General features: G+C 42.5%; 1 protein-coding gene across 1 annotated transcript in view; it reads right to left on the bottom strand.

Moving 5' to 3' along the window:
• Window positions 1-17,328, bottom strand: part of ANO2 (anoctamin 2) — a 378,292-nt gene extending 360,964 nt beyond the window's left edge. The window contains exon 1 of the mRNA XM_027593890.2: window positions 17,230-17,328. Coding sequence (XP_027449691.1) covers window positions 17,230-17,251 — 22 coding nt within the window. The 5' untranslated portion in view covers window positions 17,252-17,328. The remainder of the gene's footprint in view (window positions 1-17,229) is intronic.
• Window positions 17,329-18,975: the final 1,647 nt, after the last annotated feature.

Below are 18,975 nucleotides of genomic sequence, written 5' to 3'. Positions count from 1 at the left end.
CCTGGATACATAATTAGAATCACCTAAGAAAGTTAAAATATTGATGTCTGGGCTCCACCTTAAGATTTGGACTTAATTTGCCTGAGGTGCTCTACTGTGCCACCAGGGGTGAGATTCCTGGTCTACAGAATCAAAGGTGTGAGCAGAGATCAAGTCACAAAGGTCTTGGCATATGAAAGAAAGGAGCACCACCTAGAACTTGAATAAAGTAAGCTTGGGACAAATAAAACTAAGGGCCACTTAGCACGGCCAAGATAAACATTTTGAGCTAGACACCTGCCTTGGCTTGGGTGTTTAAAAAAAATGGGTGCTACATGAACCCAGAAGCAGGGGAAGCCTGTCCCTGGAGAAGGAAAAGAAAGCTACCATGCCTGGCAACCCATGAGCACACACCTTGGCCCACTGGCTATCGAAGCGGTGTGTGCTTTAACCAGGGGTAAGACCCTCCACTTTTGCAGCTTTGGTTTGGCTCCCCGACTTCTAAAGCATACTGGAGGGCCTAGACCATAATACTAGCTTGAGATCAGAGGGGGTAGGAATGAGTTCTACACAGTCCACGTAAATTCAAACACTACATGTCATTAAATGTAGTGAACTTGTGCCTGAATGATGTGACACAGTTTATAGATGAACTGGAGGCCACCCTACCTGCCATAACAAATAGAAAGGCAAGCCTCTTCCTTGAAATTGACACCATAAATACGAGCCATTCCAGGAAGAACCTCAAGATCAACATAGAAGACCATCATAATACAGCATGCATTTAAAAAGCAACTTTTTTCCAAGGTGATCCACAGGCAGAAAGTTATCATTTCACCTCACTTCAGAGGGTCAGGGAAAGCCAAGTCCCATAACTCAGCACCTTGGTTCCGCCCTTCATAATGAGATTTTTATTGGAAGAAAAAGTTTTTAAATATGCAACTGTATCTCCAGTTCATATATTATTTCTATAATTTCTCCTTCTATTTTTAACCCAATGTGTTGATTTCATAAGGGTGTGCAAATTCTGAAAAGCACAGAGTTCCAAAGGAGAAATCAAATTCAAACTTAGCAGCTCAAAGAACTGCTTGGGTTTCAAGCACAAGTGAAGCATGTATTTCACATTTAAAACAAGACTCACAATGCCTTCATCTGCCTTCTCTAGCTCACAGTAGTCAGATATCATTTTAATAAAGTTTTTTTAATATTTTTAAAAGAAGCAACTGAGTCTGTTGGCCAACTAATAGCATACCAATTCACTATTAATTCATTCCTTCATTCAATACAGAACTAGAATAAATAATCCTAAAATTTGTATGGAACCACAAAAGACCCCAAATAGCCAAAGCAATCTTGAAAAAGAAAAACAAAACTGGAGGCATCACAATTCCAGATTCCAAGTTGTATTACAAAGTGATAATAATTAAAACAGTATGATACTGGCATAAAAATAGACATATAGATCAATGGAATAGACAGAAAACCCAGAAATGAACCCACAACTATACGGTCAATCAATCTGTGACAAAGGAGGAATGAATATACAATGGGAAAAAAACAGTCTCTTCAACAAATGGAGAAACTGGACAGCAACATGCAAAAGAATGAAACTGACCACTCTCTTACACCATACACAGAAACAGACTCAAAGTGGATTGAAGACCTCAGTGTGAGACCTGAAACCATAAAAATCCTTGCAGAGAGCACAGTAATCTGTCTGACATCAGCCACAGCAACATTTTTCTAGATATCTCTCCTGAAGCAAGGGAAATAAAAGCAAAAATAAACTTTTGGGACTGCATCAAAATTAAAAGTTTCTTCACAGTGAAGGAAATGATCAACAAAACTAAAAGGCAACATACAGAATGGGAGAAAATATTTATAAATGACATATCCAATAAGGAGTTAGTATCCAAAATATATAAAGAACTGATACAACTCAATACCAAAAAACAAATAAGCAAATTTAAAAATGGGCAGAAGATGTGAACAGACATCTCTCCAAAGACACACAGGCGGCCAACAGACACATGAACAGATAGATGCTCAACATCACTTACCATCAGGGAAATGCCAATCAAAACAACAATGAAGTATCACCTCCCACCTGTCAGAATGGCTAAAATCAACAACACAAGAAACAACAACTGTTGGCAAGGATGTAGAGAAAACAGAACCCTTGTGCACTGTGGTGGGAATGCAAATTGATGCAGTCCCTGGAAAACAGTATGGAGGTGCCTCAAAAAGTTAAAAATAGAACTACTGTATGATACAGGAATCACACTACTGGGTATTTACCAAAAAACTATCAACACATTAATTTGAAGGGATGTGTGCACCCCTGTATTTATAGCAGCATTATTTACAATAGCCCAACTATGGAAGCAGCCCAAGTGTCTGTTAACAGATGAATGGATAAAAAGGATGTGATATATATATATAATATATATATATCATGTATATATATATGTGTGACCATATATATACTAAAATGATCATTTTTGATAAGCCCCTAAGACAGAGACTACTAGCTGCTTACCAAAAATCCATGTTTTCCTCTTCTTTCTGGACACACAGCTAGACCCTATTTCCTAGCCTCCCTTGCAATTAGATGTAGCCACAAGACCGAATTCCAGCCAGAGGAATGTGAACAGAGTGATATGTGCTACCTCGAGACCTGGCCCATAGAAACCTGTGCATGCTGCTGCATGCCCCTCTGTGCTCTTCTCGCCTTTCAGAAAACTGGGAGGACAGCCCTCAGGGCCACCTTGGAAGTCAGAGCTGAAATTGGCTAAGCCTCCATCATGCTGGGTCCCTGAAAGCTATATGGATAAGAGCCACCCCAGTAACTTGTTTACCCACCTGGGCTATTTCTTTAGCAAGAAGTAAACTGTCGTATTTTACTCATTATTCATTTTGTGGTCTATTTGTTAGAGCAGCTGAGTGTTACCCTAACTAATACAGCAATGCAGATAATAATAAATAACTACTCACAAGTGTAGTAATTGGCCCACTGAGATACCATCCAAGTCAAATACTCACACGTCAGAGCCTTGCTCAACAGACCCTTTCCCAAACTTCTCCCAACCTGACGGACTTCAGAGCCCCCTCATAATTTCTGCAAAGCACAGGTCGGGAGAGATACTCAAAGGTAGGGACTGGATATCATCTTTGACCATCACTGCAGCCTGGCACACAGTAGGTGCTCAATGAAAGAGTAGGTTAAAAAACTGAAATGCCGAAAAGATGAGCAGAAGGATTTCTTCCCTATGCTTTGTGCAAAATAATCTCCCCTATGTTTTGTGCTATAGAATTCTGGAGCTTTGGTTATGTTGAGTTCAATTACTGTTGAGCAGTAACAAAGATGCTTTTAAAGAAAAGTTGTGGCCTTGCCTGCAGGCACCCCCATAGTCCAACTCTCCCTTAAGACAAAAATTAAGGCTGGGACCTTAGCTTCTCATTAAAATTAAATACACACAACTTCACTCTTTTCTAAATCATGAAGATCACTTTTGAATTAATATTAGAAACTCCTGTTATTTCTGGCCTTTGCCAATGACCTACATCTGAAACTATTTGTCAACAAAATACTTTTTGACTAAAAACCTGCTGACAAAAACTTGTTTCCAGTACTGATAAAATCACTGATACTGGGGTGGACATTCTTCCGTAAACAGCGATAAAACAGGACAAAATACACAAGCCAACCATTTTCAGGCACTGAGCAACCATCAACATGGAACCACAATTCCTGAGAACAGAAAGTCACAAATGTAACCCCATAAAGACACATTATTGACTGGGGTTCAGGGAGCAGGAATCCAAGTAAAGCAAAATCCCACTGAACTGAGAAGGCAAAGATCAAGGCTTGGAGCAGCTAAAATGGCTGGAAATTATGGAGCAGAGCAAAAGAGAGGAGGAATCTGTGCAAAGAAAGTTCCCCAGAGAGACCTTCGGGGACCTTCAGAGTCCTTGGCTGCGAGCAAGACTCTACATGCATAAGGGCGAGATGTATGAGGCTGACCAGAGAGAGGCTACCACAACACTGAGATCAGAACAAGATGCTGGAGGTCACACAGTACTGGAAGGCATTGACATTCCATCTTAGCCAGAACAGCAAGACCTTATTAAGATCTCCTAACATTCCAGGCACCCAGCTGAGATACCGAGACCCCAATTTAGGAGAAAGAACCACACGCAAGAAAAATGTTTATAACAGACTACCCCTAAAAACATCTAAGGCCAAGCCCTGAACAGATCAATAGAGAAGACAGATGAGAGATTGAGTGTTCTCGTTTTGGGGTTTGTTTTTCAAGGTGGGGTACATAATCTTTTTTTTTAATTTTATTATGTTGTTAATCACCATACATTATTACAGCATTAGTTTTTGATGTAGTGTTCCATGATTCATTGTTTGTGCATAACACCCAGTGCTCCATGCAGAATGTGCCCTCTTTAATACCCATCACCAGGCTAACCCATCCCCCCACCCCCCTCCCCTCCAGAACCCTCGGTTTGTTTATCAGAGTCCATCATCTCTCATGGTTCGTCTCCCCCTCCGACTTACTCCCCTTCATTCTTCTCCTCCTGCTATCTTCTTCTTTTTTTCTTAACATATATTGCATTGTTTGTCTCAGAGGTACAGATCTGTGATTCAACAGTCTTGCACAATTCACAGCACTCACCATAGCACATACCCTCCCCAATGTCTATCACCCAGCCACCCCATCCCTCCCACCCCCCACCACTCCAGCAACCCTCAGTTTGTTTCCTGAGATTAAGAATTCCTCATATCAGTGAGGTCATATGATACATGTCTTTCTCTGATTGACTTATTTCACTCAGCAACACCCTCCAGTTCCAACCACGTCGTTGCAAACAGCAAGATCTCATTCCTTTTGATGGCTGCATAATATTCCAGTGTGTGTGTGTGTGTGTGTGTGTGTGTGTGTGTGTGTGTGTGTGTATGTGTGTATGTATGTGTGTATATATATATATATATATACCACATCTTCTTTATCCATTCATCTGTCGATGGACAGCTGGGCTCTTTCCACAGTTTGGCTACTGTGGACATTGCTGCTATATACATCGGGGTGCACATACCCTTTCAGAGCCCTACATTTGTATCTTTGGGGTAAATACCCAGTAATGCAATTGCTGGATCGTATGGTAGCTCTTATTTTCAACTGTTTGAGGAACCTCCATACTGTTTTCCAGAGAGGTTGCACCAGCTTGCATTCCCATCAACAGTGTAGGAGGGTTCCCCTTTCTCTGCATCCCCGCCAACATCTGTCGTTTCCTGACTTATTCATTTTAGCCATTCTGACGGGTGTGAGGTGGTATCTCATTGAGGTTTTGATTTGGATTTCGCTGATGCCAAGCGATGTTGAGCATTTTTTCATGTGTCTGTTGGCCATTTGGATGTCTTCTTTGGAAAAATGTCTGTTCATGTCTTCTGCCCATTTCTTGATTGGATCATTTGTTCTTTGGGTGTTGAGTTTGATAAGTTCTTTATAGATTTTGGATACTAACCCTTTATCTGATATGTCATTTGCAAATATTTTCTCCCATTCTGTCGGTTGTCTTTTGGTTTTGTGGACTGTTTCTTTTGCTGTGCAAAAGGTTTTCATCTTGATGAAGTCCCAATAGTTCATTTTTGCCCTTGCTTCCCTTGCCTTTGGCGATGTTTCTAGGAAGAAGTTGTTGTGGCTGAGGTCGAAGAGGTTGCTGCCTGTGTTCTCCTTTAGGATTTTGATGGACTCCTGTCTCACGTTTAGGTCTTTCAACCATTTGGAGTCTATTTTTGTGTGTGGTGTAAGGAAATGGTCCGGTTTCATTCTTCTGCATGTGGCTGTCCAATTTTCCCAACACCATTTATTGAAGAGACTGTCTTTTTGCCATTGGACATTCTTTCCCGCTTTGTCAAAGATTAGTTGACCACAGAGTTGAGGGTCCATTTCTGGGCTCTCTACTCTGTTCCATTGATCCATATGCCTGTTCTTGTGCCAGTACTTGATGATGACAACTTTGTAATAGAGCTGGAAGTCCAGAATTGTGATGCCACCAGCTTTGCTTTTCTTTTTCAACATTCCTCTGGCTATTCGGGGTCTTTTCTGGTTCCATACAAATTTTAGGATTATTTGTTCCATTTCTTTGAAAAAAGTGGATGGTATTTTGATAGGGATTGCTTTAAATGTGTAGATTGCTCTAGGTAGCATTAACATCTTCACAATGTTTGTTCTTCCAATCCATGAGCATGGAACGTTTTTCCATTTCTTTGGGTCTTGCTCAATTTCTTTCATGAGTGTTTTATAGTTTTCTGAGTACAGATTCTTTGCCTCTTTGGTTAGATTTATTCCTAGGTATCTTATGGTTTTGGGTGCAATTGTAAATGGGATCGACTCCTTAATTCCTCTTTCTTCTGTCTTGTTGTTGGTGTATAGAAATGCAACTGATTTCTGTGCATTGATTTTATATCCTGCCACTTTACTGAATTCCTCCATGAGTTCTAGCAGTTTTGGGGTGGAGTCTTTTGGGTTTTCCACATACAGTATCATATCATCTGCAAAGAGTGAGAGTTTGACTTCTTCTTTGCCAATTCAGATGCCTTTGATTTCTTTTTGTTGTCTGATTGCTGTGGCTAGGACTTCCAGTGCTCTGTTGAATAGCTGTGGTGATAGTGGACATCCCTGCCATGTTCCTGACCTTAGGGGGAAAGCTCTCAGTTTTTTCCCATTGAGAATGATATTCGCTGTGGGTTTTTCATAGATGGCTTTTAGGATATTGAGGTATGTACCCTCTATCCCTGACTCTGAAGAGTTTTAATCTAGAAAGGATGCTGTACTTTGTCAAATGCTTTTTCTGCATCTATTGAGAGGATTATATGGTTCTTGTTCTTTCTTTTATTAATGTATTGTATCACGTTGATTGATTTGTGGATGTTGAACCAACCTTGCAGCCCAGGAATAAAACCCGCATGGTCATGGTGAATAATCCTTTTGATGTACTGTTGGATCCTTTGGCTAATATTTTGGTGAGAATTTTTGCATCCATGTTCATCAAGGATATTGGTCTGTAATTCTACTTTTTGATGGGGTCTTTGTCTGGTTTTGGGATCAAGGTAATGCTGGCCTCATAAAATGAGTTTGGAAGTTTTCCTTCCATTTCTATTTTTTGGAACAGTTTCAGAAGAATAGGTATTAATTCTTCTTTAAATGTTTGGTAGAATTCCTCTGGGAAGCCATCTGGCCCTGGGCTCTTGTTTGTTGGGAGATTTTTGATGACTGCTTCAATTTCCTTAGTGGTTATGGGTCTGTTCAGGTTTTCTATTTCTTCCTGGTTCAGTTTTGGTAGTTTATACTTCTCTAGGCATGCATCCATTTCTTCCAGATTATCTAATTTGCTGGCATATAGTTGCTCATAATATGTTCTTATAATTGTTCGTATTTCTTTGGTGTTGGTTGTGATCTTTCCTCTTTCATTCATGATTTTATTTATTTCGGTCATTCTTCTTTTCTTTTTGGTAAGTCTGGCCAGGGGTTTATCAATTTTATTAATTCTTTCAAAAACCAGCTCCTAGTTGTGTTGATCTATTCTGCTGTTCTTTTTGTTTCTATTTCATTGATTTCTGCTCTGATCTTTACTATTTCTCTTCTCCTGCTGGGTTTAGGCTTTCTTTGCTGTTCTTTCTCCAGCTCCGTTAGGTGTAGGGTTAGGTTGTGTATTTGAGACCTTTCTTGTTTCTTGAGAAAGGCTTGTTTTGCTATATACTTTCCTCTTAGGACCGCCTTTGCTGCCTCCTAAAGATTTTGAACAGTTGTGTTTTCATTTTCATTGGTTTCCATGAATTTTTTTAATTCTTCTTTAATTTCCTAGTTGACCCATTCATTCTTTACTAGGATGCTCTTTAGCCTCCATGTATTTGAGTTCTTTCCAACTTTCCTCTTGTGATTGAGTTCGTTTCAAAGCACTGTGGTCCAAAAATATGCAGGGAATGATGCCAGTCTTTTGGTACCGGTTGAAACCTGATTTGTGACCTAGGATGTGATCTATTCTGGAGAATGTTCCATGGGCACTAGAGAAGAATGCGTATTCTGCTGCTTTGGGATGGAATGTTCTGAATATATCTGTGAAGTCCATTTGGTCCAGTGTGTCATTTAAAGTCTTTATTTCCTTGCTGATCTTTTGCTTAGATGATCTGTCCATTTCAGTGAGGGGGGTGTTAAAGTCCCCTACTATTATTGTACAGTTGTCAATGTGTTTCTTTGATTTTTGTTATTAATTGTCTTATATAATTGGCTGCTCCCATGTTAGGGGCATAGATATTTACAATTGTTAGATCATCTTGTTGGAGAGACCCTTTAATTATGATATAGTACCCTTCCTCATCTCTTATTATAGTCTATTGTTTAAAATCTAATTTGTCTGATATAAGGATTGCCACTCCAGCTTTCTTTCGATGCCCATTAGCATGGTAAGTGGTTTTCCATCCCCTCACTTTCAATCTGGAGGTGTGTTTGGGTCTAAAATGAGTGAGAGGTTGAGTCTTACCAAGTTAGAGAATCATGGGGAAAACCTTGCATTTTCCAAAAATATACCTTAATGAAGCAGAAAACCGCACCTAAATATTAAGCTCAAACGGATCAGCCAGTAATTGAACTGTATGCTAGAAAACTTCTCTTAAAAGAAATTATAACTCTCCTGAGAGAAAGATAATGTTGTATCATGTACAATGTCCGTTTTACATCAAGACTTACTAGACATGCAAGAAACAGGCATAAGTGACCCATGAAAGACACAAAGCAAGCAATAAAAATTCATTTCTGCCCTCTGGCCTTTTTCACTAGGTCCAGAGGGACCCGGGGCCAATTTACTCTCTCCCCAGCCTCATCAAAGATTTGCACCTGCATTGTCAAGGCTGCTGGGCCAGCCTTGGTCAGACACACAGACACCGTCTGTGACGGGGCCTTGTATTTGTTCTCTTTACTCTTTCCTAGTTGTGCTGTTTATGCTTCTCAAATAAACAGGACTTCACAATAGCCAAACTGTGGAAAGAGCCAAGATGTCCATGGACAGATGAATGGATAACGAAGATGTGGTATATATATACAATGGAATATTACACAGCCATCAAAAGGAATGAGCTCTTGCCATTTGCAATGACATGGATGGAACTGGAGGGTGTTATGCTGAGTGAAATAAGTCAACCAGAGAAAGACATGTATCATATGACCTCACTGATATGAGGAATTCTTAATCTCAGGAAACAAACTGAGGGTTGCTGGAGTAGGGGTGGGGTGGGAGGGATGCAGTGGCTGGGTGATAGACGTTGGGGAGGGTATGTGCTATGGCGAGTGCTGTGAATTGTGCAAGACTGTTGAATCACAGATCTGTACCTCTGAAACAAATAATGCAATATATGTTAAAAAAAAAAAAAAGAAGAAGATAGCAGGAGGGGAAAAATGAAGGGGGGGAATCGGAGGGGGAGACGAACCATGAGAGACAATGGACTCTGAAAAACAAACTGAGGGTTCTAGAGGGGAGGGGGGTGGGAGGATGGGTTAGCCTGGTGTTGGGTATTAAAGAGGGCACGTTCTATTAAAAAAAAAAGAGGGCACATTCTGCGTGGAGCACTGGGTGTTATGCACAAACAATGAATCATGGAACACTACATCAAAAACTAATGATGTAATGTATGGTGATTAACATAACAATAAAAAATAAATAAAATAAAATAAACAGGACTTTGTCACCAAAAACAAACAAACAAAACACACACATGATCTCAACACAGCCCAAATGTTGGGTTTAACAAAGAAAAGACTTTAAACTAGCAAACATAAATATGTTCTAATAAATAAAGATAAGTATGATCTTAATAAGTGGAAGATATGGAAACTGCAAAAGTTCAGAGAACTAGAAAATACAAACAAAAATCAATGTAATTGGTTTCACACTCCCTGATTTCAAAACTTACTACAAGCACAGCAATTAGGCAAGAACAAGAAATAAAGACAGCCAAATTGGAAAGGAAGAAATAAAACTGGCACTATTCAAATGACATAATATTATATAGAGAAAACCCTGAAGACTATCAAAAAACTGTTAGAACTAATAAATTCAGTAAAGTTGCAGGACAGAAAATCAAATACAAAAAAAACTTATTTAAAGTTACTGTGGTATTGGCATAAGGATAGAAAAATTGATCAGTCATCGGAATTGGGATTCCAGAAATAAAACTGTGAATTTCAACAAAGGAACTAAGAAGTGGGGAAAGAAATGGGGAAATGCTACTGGGACAACTGGATATCCACACACAAAAGAAGGAAGTGGGGCCCTTTCGTCACACCATACATAAAAATTCATATTTTCAAAAATGGATCATGACCTAAATGCAGTAGGTAAAACTATAAAACATGTGAAAGGTAACACAAGAGTAAATCTTTATTACCTTAGGTTAAGCAATGATTTCTTAGCTATTCTACCAAAAAGCACAAGCAATCAAAGAAAAATAGACAAACCGACTTGCATCAAAATTAAAAATGTTTCAAAAGACACCATTAATGGGGCGCCTGGGTGGCTCAGTCGTTGAGCATCCGACTCTTAATTTTAGCTCAGGTCATGATCTCAGGGTTGTGAGATCAAGCCCCATGTCGGGCTTCATTCAGAGTCTGCTTGAGGTTCTCTCTCTCTCCTTCTCCCTCTGCCCCTCCCCCTGCTCCCTCTCTAAATAAATAAATAAGTAAATAAATAAAATCTTTAAAAAAAGAAGACACCGTTAATAAAGTGAATATACAACCTAGAGAAGGGGAGGAAATATTTCCAAGTCATATATCAGAATAGGGATTGTATCCAAAATATATAAAGAACTTTTACAACTCAACAATTAAAAAAAAAACCTAATTTCAAAATGAGCAAAGGATATGAATAGACATTTCTCCAAAGAAGATAGGCAAGAAATATTCAATAGCACATGAAAAGATGTTCAACATCATTAGTCATTAAAGAAATGCAAATCAAAACTATGACACACCACTTCACACCACTAGGATGGTTATGATTTAAAAAAAAAAGACAAACAATAACAAGGGTCAGTGAGGATGTAGAGAAATTGGAGCCCTCAGACGTTGCTGGTGGGAATGTAAAATAATAGCCTAGCAATGCCTGAAATGTTAAACACAGAGCTTCCATATGATCCAGCCATTCTACTCTAGGTATATACCCAAGAGAAATAAAAACATACCACACACAAAAACTTGTATGTGAACATTCATAGCAGCATTATTCATAGTAACCAGAAAGTGGAAATCCAAATGTCCATCAAATGATAAATAAACAAATGTGGTGTATCTAAAGAAGGGAATATTATTCCACTTTAAAAAGAATTGAGCTACTGATACATGTCACGATATGGCTAAACACTGAAAGCATGCTCAGTGAAAGAGCCCAGACACAAAACACTATATACAGTATGATTCCACTTATATATAAAATCCAGAATAGGCAAATCCATGGAGACAGAGAGTACATTAGTGGTCATCAGGAGTAAGAGGGAGGGAAGAAAGGTGAATGGCTGTCAGTGAGTATGAGGTTTCTTTTTAGGATAATGAAAATGTTCTGAAATTAGCAGTGAAAGATGCACAACTCTATGAATAAAAACGACTGAATTGTACATCTTTAAAGGGTGGATTTTATGGTATGTGATTATATCTCAATAAAGCTGGCATTTAAAAAAAATGGAATTCCTAGAACTGAAAAGTACAAAAAGAAAAAGAAAAACTTCATTGGATGAGCTTGACAGCAAAGTGAAGAAGGCAGACAAAAGATCAGTGAAGTTAAAGATGGATCAATAGAAATGATCCAATCTAGAGAACAGAAGACTAAAGACTGAAAAAAAATTAACACAGTCTCAGGAACTGGTTGGGACCACATGGTCTAACATACATGTTAGAAAAAGAAGACGACCGAAAGTCAGGCAGAAAAACAACTGAAGAAAGAGTGAGTGAAATTTCCCAAAAGTTGATAAAATACAATTAATATCCATACTCAAGAAGGTCAACAAACTCAAGGAAGAAAAATACAAAGAAAATCACCCCTGGGCACATCATAGGCTGACTGCTGAACACCAAAAATAAAAATAAAATATTAATATCAAGAGCTACCAGATTAGGAAGGTATTACACATGGGTAAAATAAAAATCTGGATTAAGGCTGACTTCTCATCAAAACCATGGAGACCGACAGAGAACACCTGGGAGTCCTGAAAGGAAAAACTTGTCTGATGCAAGTATTCTTCCAAAAGGAGAGTGAAATAGACAGTTTTCCATAAAAACACAAGCTAAGAGGGATGACTGGGTGGCTCAGTTAGCTAAGTGTCCGACTCTTGGTTTTGGCTCAGGCCATGATCTCAGGGTCGTGAGATCGAGCCCTGTGTCGGGCTCTGTGCTCAGTGGGGAGTCTGCCTGAGATTCTTTCTCTCCCTCTCTGTTTAGCCCTCCCCCTGTTCTCTCTCTCTCTCTCAAATAAATAAATAAAATCTTAAAAAAAAAAAAAACACAAGCTGAGAGTTTGTCACCAGCAGAACTGCACTTCAACACCTGCTAAAGGAGGTTCTTCAGGCCGAAGGGAAATGGTACCAGATGGAAACTGGGGAGCTGTTCCTGAGGAAGGGTCTTGTGTCTCCCTCCTACAGAGGAGAGGCGAAATAGACTGGCAGCCCTCTGGTCTAAATGGATGATGAACTGTGGAGCTTTTTATATGCCATAAGCCACTACTTTTCAAATTAGAGGTTTACCCCAATGGCCGGTGATCTACAGGTTTGCAAACAGCATTTTTAAAAACATAATAGGGTGGAGTGGCCCAAGAAAGAATAGAACACAAACACCCCTTTTAAAAAAATCAGAAACAATAGATGCTCACGTGATGATTAATACTCTTTCCAAAAAATCTATTAATGAAACTACAGCTCATTATGTTGGGCAATGTCTTATATAAATAGCACAAATATCACTGTGACATTCTTCTCAAAGTTTAATGTTGATGAACTAGAACTAGCCTCCTTCTATTAGACAATGAAACCCATAACTTGCTGTCTCTTTTCTGACCTGCCTGTCAGGAAGTTCACAGATAAATTTTTGTTCAACTGCAGTACCTATTCTTAGTCTAGGTTTTGTGATATAATACTGTGTTCCCAATCCTCCATTATTTGGCATTTGTTCATTTAAGTGTTATTGTATCTGGGGTTTCCTCTTTTGTAAACTGTTTGAAGATTAATAAATAATAAGAGAAATAGTTCTTTGATACAGGCAAAAATAAAAACAGATTAAAAAGGGATTTGGGTGAAGAATAATTACCAAAATAGTTAAAAACAGGGAACTTTTATTTTTATTTTATTTATTTGTATTTAAACGTTTTTCACAATGGAAGTATATTATTGCTTTTTTTAAGCTATTTTTAAATCAGCTAATGATGTATATCAGGCATCAAGGACTGCTAGAAAGTATGGATTATCCCTACGTCAGTGAACAAGTCAGAAGATACAAGGTATTAACAAAGAAACAAGCTCAAAATGGAGTCATTTGCACAGGTGCAGGCATGCATGCGTGCGTGAGCACACACGCACACGTGCACGCGCACACACACACACAGAAAATCAACAAGTTCAACCTATCCCTGGAATGTGACCTTTTATCCTGGGTATGTGACCTTTGAAAGGTTTGTCTGAAATTTCCCCATCAACACTGGTGAGGTAGTAAACCGCATGATAAAAACACTATCATTCCCTTTCCCCAAAAAGATGGTTTCCAGGCCTGAAACTATCCTTTTTCTTTGCTAATAACTTCTTGCCCCAGCCTCCTTCCTATAAAAACCTTCCATTTTGTAGGACTCCTCAGAGCTCCCCTCTACTTGCTGGATGGGATGTTGCCAAATTCGTGTATCACTTAATACAACCAATTCGACCTTCAATTTTACTCGGTTGAATTTCGTTTTTTAACAAAGGGTAGTGTGCCCTCTAACTTGTATTTGCTCAACAGAGGAAGGGAGTAACACCAGCTAATTGTGAGAACTGCAATCCCTCAGTAGTTTCAGCAGAGACTAACCTAGGTGGAAGGTTGTCAGCCAGACAGACTTAAAAGTTACCTCCTTGAAGTTTCTGGAGGAAATGCAGGGTTGTCAGTAGGAGTCCAAGAAAGATGTTTAGCACATTTTGAAAGAACCACAGTAGGGTCATGCTAATGTCATTGGTGTGGTCTGAACAAGTCAAAGTTTGACCCCACCTCCTCCTTCCTATGACGAACAGCAGTGGATAAGGCTGCTAAAGTATTAAGACCGTCTTAGGGGACCAAGAGTCTAGAAGGTAAGGTCTTAACAGGCAGGGTGTTGTGCCCTATTAATCTTTGTAACTCCAACACTGAGCATAGTATTTGGCATACATTCCAGCTCACAGGTGTCCTCTGAGCTGATCTGAGCTGCACTTACAGGGGCATAATAGAGTGAGCCAGATTTGCTAGAGCCCATCAGGACACTAAGCACATCTTCTTCCCCCTGTGGTCACTAGGTCAGTTTCCCATGCCTCTGTAAACCCCAAATGTGGAACTGAGGTAATCCGTGCTGGTTAAGACATGTCCCCAGTGTAGATCACAATGGCACATTTCCTTATGAGTTTGGTGATGACAACCAGCCTCCTCGGGCTTGGTCCCACGAGATAAACTAACCATGATGATTCCAGATTGGAAATAGAGTTGACTCGAACCACGCAGGGTTAGGGGTGCCAATCCCCTCGTGCAGTTAAAAATCTGCATGTAACTTTTGACTCCCCCAAAACTTAACTACTAATAGCCTACTGTTCACTGGAAGCCTTACCAGTAACATAGACAATTAATTAGCACGTGTTTTGTATATGTATTATATACTGTATTCTAAGAACAAACCTAGAGAAAAGAAAATGCTAAGAAAATCATATACACTTCTGGTACTGTACTATAAAAACAAATCTGCATATTAGTGAATGCACGCAGTTCAAAGCTGTGTCGTTCAAGGGTCAACTGTAATGTATAGATACAGCCCTGCCTGGACTGTGGCCACCACATTTCCCTAACAGCCTTGTAAAATCAGTCTCCCCCTGAAAGCCCCAGTTCCCCCCACATTTCCCAGCCCCACTTGCTGGTACCTATACTTCCTTCTAATGACTTCTTATGAACAGAGCAAAAGCCACAAGGTGAGGTGCTAGGGAAAACAAGTTTGAATTCCAACTTTATCCTTCTGTGATTATTCAGTGGTTAACACAATATAACTGGCATATTTCTGAAACTCTCTGAACTTCAGGCTCCTCTTCGATGAAATGGACTGAACATTAACAACAAAGTTGTTGTGAGGCAAAGCACCTAGCACAGTGTCTGGATAAAGTAGATGCTTGAGGAATATTAGTCTACCTTTTCTCTGAATGCCAAGAACAGATGGCCTGAGCTACGAGACTCTGCGTGAGCTGGCTCACTCTTGCCACTCTCCCTCTTCATCCCTCTGCTCCAGGCACTTGGCTTCCGCACTATTTTTTGGACAGCTCAAGCACACTCCTGCCGCAGGGTCCTTCACCTATATATATTTGCCTTTGCAAGATCATTCTCCAGATATTTGCAAGGCTTGTTTTTTCATTTAGCACAATCTCTGTCCCAGCTCATCTCTGCAGAGAGGCTTTGTCTAACCCCCTGATCACAAATAGAGACTGATTCTGTTTTGCAGCTAGAGGTAAGATCCTTATGTCTAGTGGTCAAATTTCGGTTCTCCATGTGCTCTAAGAATGCCACACATAGGGTGGGACAAGTTTCTCTCAGCCAGCACAAAGAGTTCACAGATGGGTGGATTTCCAGAAAATCAGGTCCTTATTTCATTAAATCAAAGACAAGCTTCACCTTAGGCCCTATGCCTCATGTCCTCAAGCCTTGCCCTACCATGGATGATGGCAGAAAAGGTACACGGTGTAACGAGACCAGTACCTGAGGCTGGTGTTTGGAACTCACCCCTCCCCCTCACACATCAACTTCCTCCAGCCAGCAAAGTGGCCCAGGTTCCCACATACAGCAACTCAGAGAGCATTACAGGTTGCTGGACAGGACCATCCTATTAGGTCTCTGCATCCTAAAATGACAGGTGTGTGGCAAGACAGAGTGAGAGGAGAAAATGTCTGTCAGGGTGACAGATAGCTAGATGGGCCAGGGCTCTGAGATCAGGTCCCAAGAACAAAGTCCAGGCAAGTAGAGGGACCCAGAATACCACAGTCCTCTAGGAGAGCCCCCACCTTGTCTAAGATCCTCCCTCCACCTGCCACTTGCCTTTGGGCTTAGATCTAACCTCGCTCAGTGGGGCCTTCTGTCCTGGACCAGGGTCCACATGGCTCCTAGAGATATCTCCGGGACTATGACTGACACCTACCTTCCAGGTCCTTTGATTCACTGTTCATGCCAATGGAGTGGGCACCTCCCAGCCGCAGGCCTCACTCAAGAACCGCCATAAGAAACTCAACAAAATCCCTTTCCAGGCAAGTCAACCCTGCCCAAGTGCGTGTCTGCTCAGTATAACTTGAGAGATGCGGCAGGAGAATGCCCTCCGCCCAGGAAGTCCACCTCCACTTGCTTTTCCTCTAAGAGAAGGGGCGCCTGTGTTTCCCTGCACCCTGAGGTGTAAATGCCCCACTTAAAGGCAGATTTGGGTTAGGGTGGGAAGAGACTTCCTGAAATCCTGAGGACACTCCAGAGAGGACAAAGTCAAAGTCGCCGGGGATGAATCCGAACCTCAGCAGACTGCTTGTGAATTAAACCCCAGTTGCTTGCTTGCCCTAGATAAGCTAAACTAAACATCCAACGACTAGTAATGAGTTGAGGCCAAAACGCAGAGGTAAGAATGGGTAATCAATCACCAAAAAGCCGCTGCACCAATACTCTGCCTCTTGCCCTACCTTCTATCTCCTTGATAAATAATGAAGAAGAAGAAGAAGAAGAAGAAGAAGAAGAAGAAGAAGAAGAAGAAGAAGAAGAAGAAGAAGAAGAATGTGGGAAATTGCTCAGGCGTCCCTCAGCTCCCCGACCCCGGCGGAGAAGGGACCAGTGCCCTGCGCCTCCCTCTCCAGGTTCAAGTGGGGTCAGCAGCCCCAAAGGCGCGGAGTTAGGATGCCAGCTCCGTCACTCGCAGCCCCTCTCCCTCCTACGACTCGCCGGACGCCCAGGACCAGAGGCCCGGGCAGGAGAGACTCACCGCGCAGCCCGGGGGCGGCCATGGTGCGGGCACACAGGACACGAAACCCGGACTGGCCCGCGGCTGCGCCGGCGTCTGCTCGGGCTTATTCCGCCGCGGGGCTAATTCCATGGCGCTGAGCGGCGCCCGGACGTGCCCGCCCCCCGCCGCCCGCTCCTCCCCCTCCCGCCACCCAGCGCCGCCCGCCCAGCCGCCCGGGGTTCGAGCGGGGGGCTCCCGGCTGCGCCCCGGGCGCACAGGCGCTGCGAGCAGCACGTGGGCCAGGAGCGCGCCCGCCGGCGGCTCGAGTCCGGGCGGCGCTGGGGTCAGTGAGGCCGAGGGGCGAGCCGGGCAAAGCTGCCTCCTCACCTGGGTCGGGCGTGAACGTTCAGCCGGATTATCTGGCGCACCATCTGGCTGATGAGTTTCCAATCCCGCCCCGCGGCCCCGGCCGTCCCGGGCACTGCCGGCTCGGGGAGGGAGGCTGCCTCGCCCAGCTGCCGGCGCTCGCCCTCGCGCCCAGCTGTCCCCACCTCTCCCGAGAGTCCGAGGGGCGGGAGCGGGGGGCGGGGGGGGGCATAGGGCCCGAGAGATAGGGGGACAGGAGGAGGGGCTGCGAGAGGCAGAAGGGGGGCAGGTAGGACTCACTGGGACCATCCCTCTGAGAGGCTTGGGACTGGGTCCAGGAGGGAGCCTGGAAGCTCCATCCCAGACAACAACGGGAGCCCCATCTCTCCCGCCTGCTTCAGGTGCCCTGCGACGAGCAGAGAAACGGAAGACCCTCTGAAGGGCCATTCTGGAGGAGGGAATCTACGAGTCCAAGATGCAGGGACCCAAAAAAGTGAAAGGGTATTATGTTAAGGTCAAGTATGCTATTTATTCTTCAGTGTGAAGAATCGCATCTCCTACACTGATAAGGTAGGCTGGTGGTGATTGCTCCCCACTTGCTAGAGGACAAAGGGGAGTAGACAGCACAGATGAGTCAGGGGCGACACAAAAGGAAAACCAAAAGTATTATGTCCCAATCCAGAGCTTTATTGCCGCCACGAGGAGTGATCAGGGCTAACGTGTATTCGGGACTCCCGCTTCCTGAGGTAGCCCCCTCAGAGCTTGACCGCGGTGATGATTTGATTCTGACACATCCCTATGAGGCAGTTGCTGCTGGTGTGCCCATCTGACAGATGAGACTGCCGTGTAAGAGGTCAAGCAACTCGCCTCTAAGAGCTGGGCCAGGATCCGCAGGGAGCCAGCATGCTCAGAGTCCATGCCCCAATGCTTTGGGCTATTCTTCTTTCTCTCCCAGACAATGCCCTTCTCCCCATTCACTCCCAGCAACTCTTCTCCATGTCTTTTCAAGGCCAAGAGCACTGGAAGCCTTTCTACCATGGTTCCTTGATCCATTCCCTTTCTTCTCTCCCTCCTGCACTTTCTTATCCTTTAAGCCCTGTATACTCTCCCCTTGAGACTCCCCCTAAAACTCTCACCTTGGGGGACTCTGTCTCACCTGATCTGAGGGCAAGCAGGAAGAGCCCCTGAGACCAGAGACAGGCCCATGCCCTGTTAAAAGGGAAAGTGGCTGAGACACACCCCCACTGCCGCTTTCTTTGTTTGCAGCCTCCTTACCCTGCTCCCTTCCATTTCTTAAAAAATCAAAACATACAGTTTTTCTGATTTGGCTTTTTTCTTGACAGTGAATTGTCCTATCAGTAAATCTGAGGAGAAATTCAAGCTATGGAGGCACAGGGTGTTGGAAAATTGACACCTTAT

Source organism: Zalophus californianus, chromosome 9, assembly GCF_009762305.2.
Source record: "Zalophus californianus isolate mZalCal1 chromosome 9, mZalCal1.pri.v2, whole genome shotgun sequence".
Classification (NCBI taxonomy): Eukaryota; Metazoa; Chordata; class Mammalia; order Carnivora; family Otariidae; genus Zalophus; species Zalophus californianus.
The sequence above is the reverse complement of the archived record's forward strand: the minus strand, read 5'-3'. Positions and strand labels throughout refer to the sequence as shown.